The sequence below is a fragment of the Marmota marmota genome, unplaced genomic scaffold (genome assembly GCF_001458135.2).
Source record: "Marmota marmota marmota unplaced genomic scaffold, marMar, whole genome shotgun sequence".
NCBI lineage: Eukaryota > Metazoa > Chordata > Mammalia > Rodentia > Sciuridae > Marmota > Marmota marmota.
In genome coordinates this window covers 45,051,681-45,067,262 of record NW_026000005.1, presented here as the reverse complement: position 1 = coordinate 45,067,262, position 15,582 = coordinate 45,051,681, and the positions used below count along the sequence as shown (strand labels likewise).

The following is a 15,582-nucleotide window of genomic DNA, read 5'->3' as shown; positions in this document are numbered from 1 at the left end:
CTGCATGGGCAGCTGATGCCTGTTGGCCCAGGGAGCTGGGCCAGGTGCTCCCTGTCCTTGCAGGTGTGAAGGTGTGCTCTCCTGGGCACTAACACTCACACCCACAATCCCTCCCGTTCTGTAAGCATTCAGTCCCTTGTCAGCACCAGGATGCGCAAGGAACAGAGAATGAAAAAGAATAGGGAGTGAGACCGTGACTCTTTTCCTAAAATAGTGTATTTATCCATTTTTAAAGTCCTGGAAACCCGTAGACTGCTCTTGTGGGAGCTGCAGTTCATAAAGTCGGGGCAAAGTCTCCTCTTCTTTCAAGGCCTAGGGATGCATGTGTCCCTTCCAGCAGGACAGCAGCCTCATCTGGAGAGGCACAGGGGTGCGGCTCACGGAGTTGTGCTTTGCGACCTTGTCTTGTACCGTGATCAACCCAATAGCATGTCCTCCTTTTCTCCAGGTGGTCCCCGACAGCGCCTGTGGGAATGCCAGCTCTAACAGCTCTGCAGGTGGCCGCCTGGTGTCCTTCGAAGTGCCACAGAACACCTCAGTAAAGTAAGAAGATTCTTGGTCGAAATTTGTTAAGATTGCGGGGCGCGGTGGTGCATACCTGTGGTCCCAGTGACTCAGGAGGCTGAGGGAGGAGAATTGAGAGTTCCAGCTCAGCCTGGGTGATTTAGCAAGACCCTGTCTCTATAGAAATTAAAAAGGGCTGGGGATGTAGCTCTGAGGTAGAGCACCCCTGGATTCAATCCCCAGTACTGCAGAAAATAAAAAAAAAAAAACAGTCACCAAAACCTGAAAAAACACAATAGCCATCCAAACCACCCACTCCCACAGAACAGCTGCTAAGCTTGGTACTAGCACCTGTGTGCTGGGTGGTGCCCATAAATGTACTTGTCAGCACCAGGATGCGCAAGGATCACTGTAAAAGGGCAGTGGTCTGCAGAATCGTGAACAGAGTCCATAGGTAGACGCAGCCTATGCTGCTTGAAACCTGGAGGAAGCTGTCTCAGAAGAGGACTTCAGAGTTGGGACCCAGGGGGCTGGAGATGTGCAGGGAGGAGACTGGATTGCCTGAGGCTAATGTGGGGGACAAAGCCCTGAGGCTTCAGATGAGACCTGGAACCAGGCACCTCATCTCCCACATGACTGTGGCTTCCAGAATTACTGGCCTCTTAAGATATTAATAGAACATTTGGTTAAATTCATTTGCATAATTTATCCCAAATTTAAAATTCTCACATTACAATTTTCTCCCTTCAAAGCAAGCAACTGAGTGTTTTGTTTTGTCTTAAGTTTAAGCTTCTTCAATCGCAAACTGCTCATGGTCCCCAGGGGGAGGTGGAGGAGAGGCAGTGGGGAATCAGCTTTCCTGCATCAGAGAAGTCAGCACTGGGGACTCGCGGTGGGGGGAGTGGGGGCAGACCCAGCACCGCAGTGTCCAGCCTGGCTGACACCCCCTCTGCCTGTTCTCCTTTGTTCCACCCTCCCCACACCACCCATGCAATCTCTGGACATTTGCTGTCCAGTCTTTGGGGATTTTAGAAGGTTGGGGACATGAGGTCCTGATCAACCATTTCAATGCATTACTTTCCTTTTAAGGGACTGTGGGCACTCTAGTCCTTTTTCGTAAATATGGGTCCTTTTTGCCCGTCTTGCTTTTCCAGTAGTGGCATCTGGAAGGGGACTTGGTTACAGTGCCCCTGCACCCTCCTCCCCAGGTCTTGACGTTCCTCTGGTAGGGGAAGCGCCAGAAAGGGCAGTGGACTTGGACACAGGAGCAAGGTCCCTGCAGGGAGTAGGGTCTGAGGCCACTCCCAGCTCCACCAGCAGGGGGACCCCGGTCCTCAGGGGTTTAGGTGCTCACAACAGCTGAAAGCCCTGGTCCAGAGCCGCGTGAGGGAGTGCCGAGGAGTGCTAGTGACTAACTCGTGTACTAGTTTCCTTTTTAAGAAACCATCTCCCAGGCCTTTCTTGCTCAGATGATACTACTTGGCTCTCATAAGCCTGTCTGAATTATTCTGGTCTTCTGTCCCTTCAAACACTTTTTTTTTTCCCTCTCTCTCAACAAACCTGAGACCCTGTTAGGCTGTAGAACTGGATGGAAATGGCCCAGACTGAGCAAAGTCAGAATGCCAGATGATCTGTGGGCACCCCCAATCCATGTGTGGGGTTTCCTAGCCCCTTACAATTTAATTTATTCATGCATTCAGTTGTTACCAAACTTTTCTGAGCCCTCTGCTGCAAGCTGGAGCTCTGTATTGGGGGGAATAGCTCTGCAGAGAGCACCCTGGGAACCTTCAGCCAGAGGTGGAACCAAGTCCTTCCGGGACACAGGGAGAATGGGCAGCTGCTAATGGGCAGCTGTGTATTTCCTGGGTGGAGATGGAGGAGCTGGGAGAGAACTGGGCTGGGAGGAGACAGGGTAGCTCCTCCCTGCTGGAGCGCTGGGTTACTGGGATAAGGTGCAGGAGTGGCGGCTGGGAGGGAGCAGGGAGGGGTTGAGGGCCTTTGATGGCAGCTCATTCTCTGGATTGTATCCTGAAAACCAAAGGAAACCAGGGGAGACCTGAAAGGGACAGGGAGAATGACACAGTTTGCTCATTTGGGCAGTGAATACAACCCAGGGGGTCGTGTTGAGTTGCGGTACACATTTGAGATAAATTTAAGCGAGACTCTTTATGTTGTGTGGATATCAAAGGATTTGTCTGTAAAAGAACCAGTGTGCTCTTTTTATCATTTTTAAAAATTGTTACCAAGGTGAGGCACCTTCAGTTGCCCTGTGGTGGATTTTAAAAGGTGGGAGTTAGACATTTCTAGTAAATGTGGGGAAACTTGGGGGTGCCCAAAGTTGACAAGTGTCCACACAATCCTTCTCTCAGCTTCCCCACATCTCTGGGATGTACATGTTGCCTTTAGTTTTAACTTGATGAATTGGTTCTGGGATGGATTTTTCTGGAAGAGATTTTCAATGACATCATTCCTGATTTCAGAATTCGGCAAGATGCCACTGCTTCTCTGATTTTGCTGTGGAAGGTCACTGCCACGGGGTTTCAACAGTGCTCCCTCATAGACGGAAGAAGTGTGACCCCCCTCCAGGCTCCCGGGGGCCTTGTCCTCTTGGAGGAGATGCTGACTTTGGGGCACAATCACTTCATTGGTGAGTCACAGCAGTCTCCTCCATACCACGTCTGATTTAGGTCAACCTTGGTTGGTGTTTGGACATAGACTGGAAATCTTGCTCAGATAATATGAATTCTAGATATCAACAGTTTCCTCCATTTTAGATATGGTTTGACTTAGAATCAAAATTGGTTTCTATTGTAATATTTGCAGTGTGGCTCAAAGTGGAGGAAGCAGGAGCTCTGGGTTCCAGAGACTGTATCGTGAGCCACTTGCTCAGATGTCACAGGAGGGATTACAGCTTCCTCTGGGCTCCTTGGCCTCACACCCACTGCTGAATGGGCCTCTTGTAACTTTTCACTCTTTCTTGCCTCCATAATTTAACCTCCTTGAACTTGTTACATATCCAGATTGTTGTTTTTGAGTTTCTCTGTGGAGTAGAAATGTCCTTCAGACAGCAAAGCCCCCAGGTTCCCTTTCCCAGTCCCATCCATGCCCCTCCCAAGGGCTGCACTTGGACAGTTTTGTAAGGATGACCTTTCCCCTGGCTTAGCATTCTGACCATTTCTGCCACTTGTCCTCACCCCTCACCTGGCGCAGGGCACTACTCGAGTTGGAACTTGTAACTCTAGCCCCTTAACTTTGCTGATGTGAGGGACTTTATTAGAGCTTCTTCCATCTATAGCATCCATGCAAAGACACAAGCTGAAGGGTAGAATCTGCCCCTGCCAGTCTAATGCCCCCACCTGTTCCTGCAGCTCATACCTTCTCGTGTCCAGCCAGGTATTCCAGCATCCTCCTTTAGAGGATGGGGTCTTTACACCCATTTGAAACATTAGCTGGCATTTATGTCCTTTTGGTTGTAACATGGGTTTAAGTTTGGACTGACAGAGGTGCAGGTGGGGATTAATAGGGATTTACCAGCATTAATATAAATTTATCTTTTGAGATAGGAGAAATTCTGTGAATTCACATACAGTTTGAACTCATTTTGCTAATACAATTTTAAGGAAAAAATAATCTCTCTGGTTGAAATTTATTATTCCTGGGAGGTGTTTTTTTTTTTTTCTTTTTTTCCCCCAGTGCTGGTGTTTGTACCCGGGGCCCCTCATGCAGCTCTTGCACTCTCAGTAGGTGCTCTACACTGAGCCACACTCCTGCCCAAATATATTAGTCCTTAGAGGGATAATCTTAAAACATTAATTTCACATACTCAAAATTGAGGGACTCTTTCTCCCCACATTAGACTTTAGGTTATCACGGGGAGGCAATGAATTTGAGTAATGTCATTTCTTTATAAATACCATTTCTTTCACTTAGAAATGTTGTGATCTGCTGTCTTAGATTTCCTGGCTAGAGCTGGTAGGGCTCCTGTTTGCTGCAGAGCCTGGCTCCACAGCAGAGATCCCTGCCTCCCTGCTCCTCTCCCTGAGGTGGCGGGCGGTCCTGTCGCCAGCCCCTGCAGAGGAGCCATGGCCAGCTTCCCGACAGTGATAAATTGGCTACACCTACACACTGCCAGCTTCCTCCTTTACAAGATCTCTTTGTCTTAAAAGAAACAAGATGTATCTTTTGTAATCAGGGAAGAAGCCTTATGCTTACTACATTGACATGTGTTTAATGCTCTTTTTATTCTGTTAACAAAGGGAGCTTAAAAAATAAAACTAAAAAAAAAAAAAAAAAGGAGCTTAAGAAAATGATTCACTTTCCTAATCTGGGCTCTTTAGGCCTGAATACGTTTTAGCAAAGACCATTTTGTGAGCACAGTGACACATTCATGTCACAGACGGACAGGTTGGTGCTAATGCAGGTGGGAAGAAAACATCCATGTCAGGGGAGGGCAGAGTTCCAGAGCGGTGTGGTTCAGACCCTTCTGCTCCCTTCTAGGAAGAAGCTTGAAAAACTTACAGGGGTGGACCGTCTCCTGTCTCTCCACTCTATCTACAGACCCCATGCACTTAACCTCTGGCCAGGGCATTTCAGTATTCCCATGCAATATGGCAGAAGGATCCCTTCTGTGTCTTGGGGAGACCAGGTTGTTTGTGGTCAGTAGATTTTAATACCTTTTAAAAATTAATTATTTTTTAGGTTATGGTAATCTATTATGAATTAAGGAGTATAATATATTTATTTTTTAAATCGATACATAAAAAAGCATAAAAGTTACAGGAGTACGGGTCCGCAGGATACTTCAATACACGTGTACCTCGTGTAGCATCTAAATCAGACTGCACACCTCTAGCTCCTCAAACACTTATCGAACCTTCATGGTGAGAGATTCGCAGTCCTTTCTTCTACACTTGTGAAGTCGTCTGCTGAGAGTGTGATGTCCTGCCCAGGCCAGATGACCCCGATGTGCACGATTGAGCCTGTTTCAGTGTGCCCACAGTTAACTTTCTTAGTTTTCCTTTGTTACCATTGATTCATTAACATTTATCCTGTTTCAGGGAAAAAAAGCAGAGACGTTTCTATGACGTGTGTGACCCTCGTCCCTGGGTCTTCTCTACCAACCTGTTCTCCTTAATCACCCCTTTTGGTTTTCTTCAATGCATCTCTCCCACATATATTATTTGCTTTATGCATTGTTTGGGGGTAAATAACGAAATAACCTCTGTTTATGCCGTCTGCTCCGTGGGGAGCATCAGAGGTGCTCATTAGACTGAGTGACTCAGTCACCCCACAGTTTGTGTTTCCAGGGAGTAAAGTTCATCGGGTTTCCATGAAGCATAGTGTGACTCCGGTGTCTTTAGGAAGTGTAAATATATTTTACTTGCAGTGGCTTGAGCACATTGATGTGAGGGGTGGTCTCAGGGGCCCAAGCAGCCCTCTGGGATGTGACCTCTGAGAGAAAGCTGCTGAAGGAATGGGGAACCATTTCCCGGGTGGAAGCCCCTCTGGACCCCTCCCCAGGCGTTTCCTCCTCTTGTCTCCTGCCCCAAGGGCCAGGTCTCCTCACTTCTGCTTGGTGCTCCTCGCTCTGCCGGGCCCATCCCCAGCTACATTGCACCCCAAACTCTCCCTACCTCACACCCGCAAATCCATTCTTCCTCAAGTCCTCATTTAAACTCTCCTCGTTTGAGTCTCTGATATGGAAATTAGCTGCCAAAGATTCTACTCCACGTGGATTCTCAAATCTCCTTTTACTCTTACAAATTCTGTCCAACACACAGCGGCCTGGGACTCTCTGCTCAGTCCTCCCCTTGCCCCAGAAGCCCCGGAAGCCACGTCAGCCTCACCCACACTTCTGCCTACCTGCTTGCTCAGGGGAACACCGATTTCCCTTCCACACTCTTCTCTCCTACTCCATACTTGTTGTTAGCTGGATCGGGCAGTCTATCCCTTTGCCCTTCTTTGAAATTGTTCTCATTTTGAGCCAGATCATTTATCTTCTTCTTCTTCCTGGCAGTGCTCTACTTTCTTACAGTTGCCGTTTTCTCTTCCCTACTTCGGTTCTCCTGCTCCTAACCCCTGTTTTCTCGGTGGCTTTTATCAGGTACAGGTTTGTGCCGAGCTTTCTTATGGTTTCAGCACATTTTTATGTCTATGTTATAACAATAAGTGTACTGGAATATTTCATCTAGACCAGTGGTACTTCATTTAGGATCCCCAGAGATTCTCCTCTTATAACTTGAATTCTCTTTAATTCACAAAGGAGTAAACAGTGCGACGTGCGGCCCATAGGAATGTCCTGGTATCATTTTTGTAGAATTTTAGCCACAGAGCCCTGGAAATCAATAATTCCTAGAATTTTGAAACTAATTTCTTGGTTGGGTTGGATGGTTTCCAAGTCTGCCCCTCACCCCATAACCTCTTTGTGCATCCTGGGGCCTGGGGAGTCCTCCTTGACCTTACTTTTTAGTTTAAGGCTCTTTTTTTTTTTTTGGTACCAGGGATTGAACCCAGAGGTGCTTAACCACTGAGCTACATTGCCAGCCATTTTTATATTTTATTTAGAGGTAGGGTCTCACTAAATTGCTTAGGGCCTCAATAATTTGCTGAGGCTAACTTTGAACTCCTGCCTCAGCCTCCCAAACTGCTGGGATTATGGGTGTGTGCCACTGCTCAGTTTAAGACTCTTGTTTTGCAAAATGATTCCTATAACAGTGTCTTCACTTCATTCCCTTCTCTTGAGAAACAAGGCAGGAATAGGGAGTTTATAGAAAGGTGAATAATTTTCTCTTGTTAAGGTGATAAGACTTCCCTGGTGCAATAGTCTTTCATGGGCCCAGGGGTTTAGTTTTTCATGGACTTACCTGTGCATTTGTCCTCACTGGAATTACAGTCCTGAGGAGATTATAGTCTTTTGAGTCTAATAGTTTATTTAGGCATATTTTAAAAACAGAATTCTCAATACCCAACCAGTACTATTATTCTTAGGCAAAAGTTTTGCACTCTGGGCTCAATTGCCCCTGATTTTGGGAGTCACGGCGTGCAAAGGTGTATTTCATGGATACTGTGGATCTCCTCAAAATGTATTGTGTGCATCTCTGCATCTTTATCAGGAGAGTCAAAACTTCACTGGATTCTTAAGGGCATCTGATTCCCTAGAAATTTTAGAGCCACTGCTTTAAGCTTTGTGCGTGATCCTGTGAGAAGACATAGGACTTTTAAGGTTCTTTGCTTATCCAATGAAGTTTCCTTTGACAGGTGTATCTGCTTCCTAAGTCTATATTGAGGAATTTAATCTAGTTTTATTTACTTATGTTTGTGGGCAGCAGGGCTCTGGGAAATATTTAGTCTGTTAGTTTAGAAAACAGGAACTGCGTGCCTCTATTTCCCAGACACTTTTCTAGTTTGCAAATGTGAAGATGATTTAGGTGTCATCTCTAGGTGCGCGGAGTGGCAGGGAAAGAAGTGCCATGACAAGGAATGTGCAGAAGTAGCCAGAGGACTCAGAGGAAGGAGCAGCAAACTCCACCAGGGAAAGAAGGGCAGGCAAAGTGTTCTCCTGGGAGGTGCGGGATGGGGTGTGGCACTTGGGTGGCCCAGGCCTCTGTGTGATTAATTTAATAGTAGTGCTCCATACTAATGGCTGTCACAACTGGGAATGAAGTTTAATTTCAACAAATATATAACAGAACCTGGAAAATCTCACTACCTTGTATTATCTCTCTTCTTAGATATGAGCAAATTTATATCAAGTGAGGTGCTCAAGGTATGGATCATGTTTTTTGGATTCTACATTCATCCTCCAAAGAAATGGAGGGAATCTTCTGGTCTTTGATGTGAGTTTTCGGGTAGCCCTTTGGAGTCTTTAATGAACCTCTGTTTTCTCATTCTGGAATGGTATCTCCCCCCCCCCACCCCTTCTGTTCCTATAAGCCACGTCCTTCAAAACACAAGTTCTAAAAATAACTTGGGTCAGATTGGGGTGTCTCATCTTGCACATCTGGTGGAGAGAGGGATTTGGGGGGAAGTGTTCCTGAACACCTGGAACATCACCAGGACACTCTAGTTGGGACAGGAGTGGGCAGTACTGTAACTGAGGTGGGCAGTATTGAAAGGGGAGAAAGTTCCAATGGAATAGTAAGGACAGGAGCTTTTGCTGACCTCTCTGTTTGGCTGGGGAGCTTCCTGAAGCCATGCACAGCAGTCTTTGCTTGTTTTGGGGGGTGTATATCTAGGTCAGCAATTTAGGCCTTGGGATTCTAGACGGATATTTTTTGATCTCATTCACTTCTATTTGGTTTCTTGGTCAGGACTTTAACTCAGCAATAAATAGTCTGGCCTGCCTCTCCCTATCTGCCCACCATTCCCCTCTCGTTCCTGTCTGGCTTCCAGCTCCTGCGATTGCTTCCTGGCCATGGGTACCATGTAGAGCAGCCAGAATCCATCTCCTTATGGGACACTCACGGCGGCAGGCAAGGTATAGAGGAGGGAGAGGCCAGGGACAGATCAAGGCATGTCAGAAGGAAGGATACCCCTGGGGCTGATGGGTGCACGGCCTCCGTCGTCCTCCTGTTGGAAAGGGCTATGCACAGATGCAGGATCAAAGTGGCCATTCACCTCTGGCAGCTGCAGGGACCTGAGGCCCACTTCTCTCTTTCCTACACACTCTAACCTCAGGTTATGTTTCTCCTTCCTCTGATGTTCATTTAAATTTGCATTTTGCCATTTAGTGTTATGTATTTTCTATAAGCCTCTTGGATCATAAAAAATGAGTTAAGATATAAAGAAATAAGACAGTGGGAAGGACAGTTGATTTTCAGAATGTCCTTTACTGTACCTATATAACGTTTTCATTGAGCATGACTTTTCCAGGTCCATTAGCTTAGGGATCAATATTTGCCTCTCAGCCGTGACCCAGCAAGGCGGGGTTGATTTTCTGAAATGTTCTAGCCCATCTTCCCAAGCCCCTCTTTCTTGCATGCAGCCTGCTGCCACACCTCATTCTAAAGTTGCCCCTTAGTTCTCCTGGTGCCAGGCTCTGTTCTGTCACCTGCAGCCTCCAGTGTCCAGGCAGGCTGTTCTCTGGTGGGGGTGTGCCACAGTGTATCTTACTATCCAAATCTGGGGCTAGGGGGTCCCTGGACCCTGGATTGAATGTTAAACTGGGTTGTTCCCTTCCACACGCAGAGCTCCTGGGCTTCCGTCGGCTTCCTGGAGTAAAAACCTCATTCCTTCGAGTGTAAGGTCCCCATGCCTCCATTCCCATCCCTGTGACTGTCACCCTGTCTTGCTGCTGCACAAGGAAGACCCCTCCTTTCCGTGGTCTGGACTCTGACTTCTTGATGTTCCAGTAGCTCTGCCTTGGATCATGCTCCACTCCTAGATGCTGACGCCAGCCCAGTGTGGGGCTGCTTCTTTCCTGACTCTGAGTCATGGGGTTGGATTGCTGTTTCTGGAGTTGTGCCCAGACCCACCAGGCACGTCCCCTGTGTGCTTCTCTCTGCATAAGACAGGCAGCATTCGGCTCCATTAGCATAGGGATCAATATTGGCATCTCAGCTGTGACCCAGCGAGGCTGGGTTGATTTTCCAAAATATCTAAGCTCATCTTCCTGAGCCCCTCTTTCTTGCATGCAGCTGCTGCCACTCCACTTTCTAAAGTTGCCAGTGTGGTCTTTACTCTGGCTCCTTCCCTGGCTTCCAACAGTGGCTTTGCTGGTTGTTGGTCTCTCCTTTTCCTCTAATAGCAGCGTTTGCAGCCATCATCACACAACTCAGCATCTGAATATTCTCCATCCTTCACCAACTTTTTTTTTTTTTAATGTTGGTTTTATGTCATTGAATTATAGACCTCTACAAAGAAGAGACGACGGTGTCCTAGCTCCTGGCAACCATGGTGACCACAGGGTGCTCACCTGGCTGATCACATTTGGTTTAGACAAAAGTTACTGCTCCATAAATGCCATGCGAAGAAAATTCCCAGCTGCAAAACGTCAATCTTAAGAAATCTTTGTAGATTTTCATAACTCATCTCTGTGACATTTAAATGCCCCCCTTTTTATTACATTAAATGTATTTTAGAGGATCAAATGCAAAAAAAAAAAAAAAAGAAAAAGAAGGCAGAAACTTCTCATCCTTTTGGGAGTACTACATCTTTCCTTTAAGTATCTTTCTCTGGGAGCTAAAATAGTCAAAGTTTGGAAAGGTTACTACCTATAGAATCATTAACATCTTCTTTCTATGGAAACTTAAGATTTAAAAATGAAAATGCAAATATTTCACCTTTTTATGGTCATCTTAAAACCAGAGTTGAACAAGGTCTGTGGAGCTTATTATAATAGAGAAAAAAAAAAAAAAAAAAGAAACCCAACCTTGGATGTGTTCAAACAAAAAGTAAAAGCTAGAGAAGACCAGAGGGAGCATGGAGCTGCTCTGAAGAGCACAGCTTACATCAATTCCTACACTTCACATTTGCTAATAAGAGGCTTCCGTGACATTGAAATTGCACTTAAACTGTAACCACACTTCAGCGTTATTAGCAATCAGGATTATTGTTAATTTTCTTTTTGTCATTGAGTATTAAGATCAATGAGCATTAGGATTGTTGAGTATTAGGATTTTTTAAAAAATCAGTTGTCGTTAAACTTCATGTCCTGCTCCTCTCTTCCTAAATATTGTCACGGTCAGCATCATTTATTTATTGTGTGGATTGATTATGATGATAAATTGAGCATCATTGAAAGTACCCCACCATGGGCATGCATGGCAGCTATAGCTGGCCATCTACAGCTTAGAGGCCCCACTGTGCTGGAACGGGGCAGATGACTAAAGATTCGTGAGGTGTTCCTCTTCTCCTCCAAGGCAGACCTGTGAGCCAGGCAGATTCCTGGTCTTCCCACAGGCCTGATAGCTCTGCAGAGGAGTCTTCTACAAGCTCCTCTGGTGACTCGTTAGCACACTAGAGTCTGCAGATTCCAAGAACTGGCTGAGAAGTAAAGGATGACCCTATGGTGGAGGGAAACCATTCCAGCCCAGATATAGGGCAATGGAGCAAGGTGCTGAGGCACTTCTGTGGCTTTTTGAGGTTTGCTTTCAGAATTTAAGACAACTCACTGGCTGCAGATGGTTCTCCTGAGATTGGATCCAGCACCCTAGGTGGAGAGACTTTCTTGGTTTCACAAAGCAAACCCAAGCTTCATCTTTGTACCGTTAAGTCTCCTTTTCTCTTCACTCCATTTCGTTTTCCTCTCCTTCAGTCCTTCACTTAAAAAAAAACAGTGCATCTCACTTACAAATTAATTTAGAAAAATCGAATGATAAAGAATTACTTTTATGTTTTAAAGATTTTCTTATTAACTCTGGAAAGAAATACCTTATTTTGTAACTAATGTTAGTGAATTTGGGTCCAAATCTTACCCACAGAATTTGATGAAAACATTTGTGAAAAGCCTTCCTCGCTTCCTCCAACTTAGAGACAGCCCTCCTCACGCCTTTGCCAGTTTGTCTTAGCTTTGGCCAGTGCAGATTTCAACTAAGAAAGTAATTTTTTAAATTGCCTCTGTGGAGGCCAAATGCAAGCCTTCTCTCTTCTTCCTAAGGGGGTTGGTTGGAAAAGAGGGAGGGGGAGAGAGGAGGAGAGGAAGAAAGAGGGAGGTGAGAGAGTGGGCAGAGAGGCAGGCGGGAGGGGGGAGCTTCTCTGTGCTAAATATGTCCCTCCCCAGTGGTTTTCTCTCAGAGAAAGAAGGTAATTTTCTAGTTACTCTCTTTTGAAAAATTAAACAAAAAACAGTTCTATTGTTTATTTCTTATTATGAAACTGATATGTGGAAGGAAGAAAAGGAAAACTGAAATTTACTCTGATGGTCTTCCACTGACAGAGTACACCTGTCTTGTGGCATTTTCTTGAAGACACCTTTCTTTGTGTGACAGGCGTGCATACGCCCACACACTTTTTTGGGAAGGAGAACATAATTCATGTATTGTCTTGTTATTAGTTTTTTTTGAACATTTAATGTCTCACTAGCTTTCCTTTATGTTAATAAATGTAAGTCTATAGTGTTCTTCTAATGGTTGGGTGGTGTTCAATTGGCTCCACTTATGATAATTTAGTTACTCAATATGCTATTGTTTAACAGTTAGACCCCCCTCCCTCCCTTCACCTTTTAGACAGTATTTCAAACATGACTATCAACACATCTTTGTGTCTTTTCTGATGGGTTAGATTTCCAAATATGGAATTTGCTGGGTCAAAGGGTTTATATATCTCAATGTCAAATTTTGAAGTATGCTAAGAAATTAACTTTCTGCCCAATTTTCACTCACAATAGCCAGTTTACCAAGGGGGTTGGGCACTGTTCTTCCTCCCTCAGCTTTTGGCTACTCTGTTCACCGGATTCCACGTGACATTTACACACACGCCGAAGCAGCAACTCCTCACCAATGAGACTTGTGGGCATCTCAAGGAGAGGAGTGGTCATGGCGTGTGTCCCTCAGGAGAGGATGTTACGGTGGCTTCACCACTGCGTGGCATCTGGACTCCACAGTAGTGGTCAGTGCAGCGGCTCCGTGGTGTCGCTGCATTTGCACATCAGAGTGGACATGGGTGGGGGCGTGGACACAGTGGCCGCTATTCTCCGGGTCTCTCTCACGTCCACCTGTTCCAGGGTTGTGTCTTCCACTGCTGTTGTGCACACCTTTGTGTTTCAGCTGAAATGTCAGTTCCACCTCCTCTGCCCTTCTTTGGCTTTCCCAGCACACCATCCTGAAGGCAGATATTTCAGTTTCTTTTATCATGGGCTTTCTATGAGGCTGGAATGATTCCGTGAGAATAGGGCAAAGGATGTTCCAGAAAAGACTAAAATTTGGAAAACCTATCATGGAGGCTTGAGAGAGGAACATTTAGCTTTTATCCTCACAAAATGGGAGCTGTGATTGTTTTTTGCAAAGGTCTTGAGTGGGCTACTCAGAGCAGCAAGTAAATGGACCAAAGTAGGGGGTGTCAGCAGGGGAGGGGGGTCTAGTTTCCAGTGAGGAATATAAATAATTAGGATGAATTTAAAAAAGACTGCCTTGCTCCGTCATCGACAGTGCTCTCCCTGACATTTGGATTCTGAATGCCACGGTATTTTTGGTTTTCACATGCTTCCTTAGCAAGCCGTGCTCTTTGAATGCTGTAATTGTGAATTTGACCTACGAAAGTTACATTTGCTGGGTAGACGAATGAGAAATGCTGCTGGGCTACCTCACTACTACTGAGTGGCAGCCTCTGGCACATTACCCTGATAAAGCACAGGGTCCGCATCGTCTGCTCGTCTCTTTACCACCCTGCTTAGCACCAACTGTTGACTAATTTCTCTGCGTAGGACACTGATCTCAGGATTGGAGATACAAAGAAGTATCAGATACAAAGACGCCGGTCTCTGGCTTTGAGAGACTGTGTGTGCCTCCGGCACACAGGATGCACTCATTTTATAACCCAGATGAACCTTGTGGCCACATGACCCAGTCTCGTTGATCAAGGCACATTCAGATAAACGTAGTTGTAGCCCAAACGTGAATGGAAGCACACTAAATCTTCCCTCATCTGTTTGGGGAAATGTGAGTAGGAGTGGGAAAAGTACACTCCTATGTGCAGCAGGATTGGCACCTGCTGTTTAAAATCCTCTCTCCCACTCTCCATGTCTGCTCCCCAGAGTACCCGCCCAGCACCGAGCCTTGGAGGCTTTCTCTTCCTTTCCTCCCCTTTTGGCTCATACGTCAGTGGAGCTTCTTCGTTGTTCGTTCTTCTCTCTGTTGTATCCATGACCTGGATTTGCCACTACAAAGAACTTGACTGGGAACTGACGGCACAAGCGAGCTCTTTCCCCCATAGCTGAAGTAAGGGGATGATTTTAAATGTCCATGTAACAAGTAGTGTCATTATATGCTCTTGTTCTGTGCCAGGTGTCAGTGATTTTGAGTGACGCTGCACATAAGGAGGTAAAAGAGAAGAGAGTGCATGTTAAATATTGCATGAATTATACAGTCGATTCCAGGGCGACATGGATTGTGAAGGGATGAATGATCAGGTGTCGAGGCTTTAGACCTGAGGAATGTCTTGAACTTGGTTGGCCTCAGCCCACAAAGTAGGATGAGAGATGAAGGCATTCGTGAGTGGGGAGCAACAAGGTAGAAGGGAGAAGCACAGGATATTTGCAAATAATAGCATGATTTGGCTGGGCACATTGGGGTGCATGCTGTGTGGAGGGGTTCTTGTTGGCTTGTAGGCAGTGGAGATCCAGGGTTTTCAGCAGGGGTGGAGGAGCAGGTGGTCACAGTAGCTGTGGTATCGCACGGTGAGTGTTGCGAAGTAGATTTCGATGGTGAAAAAACGTTCAGATCGGGTGGGAGGGGAGCAGAGATCAGGGCAGTGGGTGCCAGGCAGGCCATGGAGGCAGACTCTCTGGATATGCTGCATGAGGGGGAGGCACGGGGAGAGAGAAGACAGAATCACCAGAGACTTGCCGTAGTTTCAAGTGGGTGTGTGGGTCTTATTAACGGGGACGTTACTGAGTTAGAAAGGAAGGGTCTTCCTGTGGGGCTCAGGCTAGATGTGTCTTCCAGACTCAGCAGGAAGTTGGAAATGCTGAGTCTCAATTCAAGGAGGGCGGCCAGGGCCTGGAAATGGAGCCTGGGGAGTCTCCAGCCCGGAGGCCAGACCTGGCACTCCTGGGAAGGGAGGGGGAGAAGAGAAGGGAATTGGGCAGGGCCCTGTGTAGCACAGAGCATGGGAGGAGGGAGCAAGCCAGCCCCGGAGGAGGGAAGATGGAGGTCAAGGGGAGTGGTGTGAGGGCTGGGAGGGGAAGGCAAGTCAGAGAGGGAGTCCCAGGGTTTGAGGCCTCAGGGTCAGACGTGTCTTAAGTGGCCGTAACCCAGAGTGTGGCTTCCCTTTCTGAGGAGGCAGGTTCATCCTCTGGTTGGCTGGGCTGGGCCTTAGAATCATCCTTGACTCTTCTTCACTGCCCACATCCATTTATGGGGAAATCGCTTGGGAGCAAACTTCAACATATCCCACCTGCTCTGTACTGGCCTGCCCCCCCCC

The 15,582-nt window shown here is 46.5% G+C and overlaps 1 protein-coding gene across 1 annotated transcript in view; it reads left to right on the top strand.

The window, feature by feature from the left end:
• Positions 1 to 15,582, top strand: part of Dner (delta/notch like EGF repeat containing) — a 294,692-nt gene that overhangs the window by 118,547 nt on the left and 160,563 nt on the right. Inside the window, 2 exon segments of the mRNA XM_015481018.2 lie at positions 449 to 543; positions 2,985 to 3,151. Of these exon segments, the coding sequence (XP_015336504.2) occupies positions 449 to 543; positions 2,985 to 3,151 (262 nt within the window).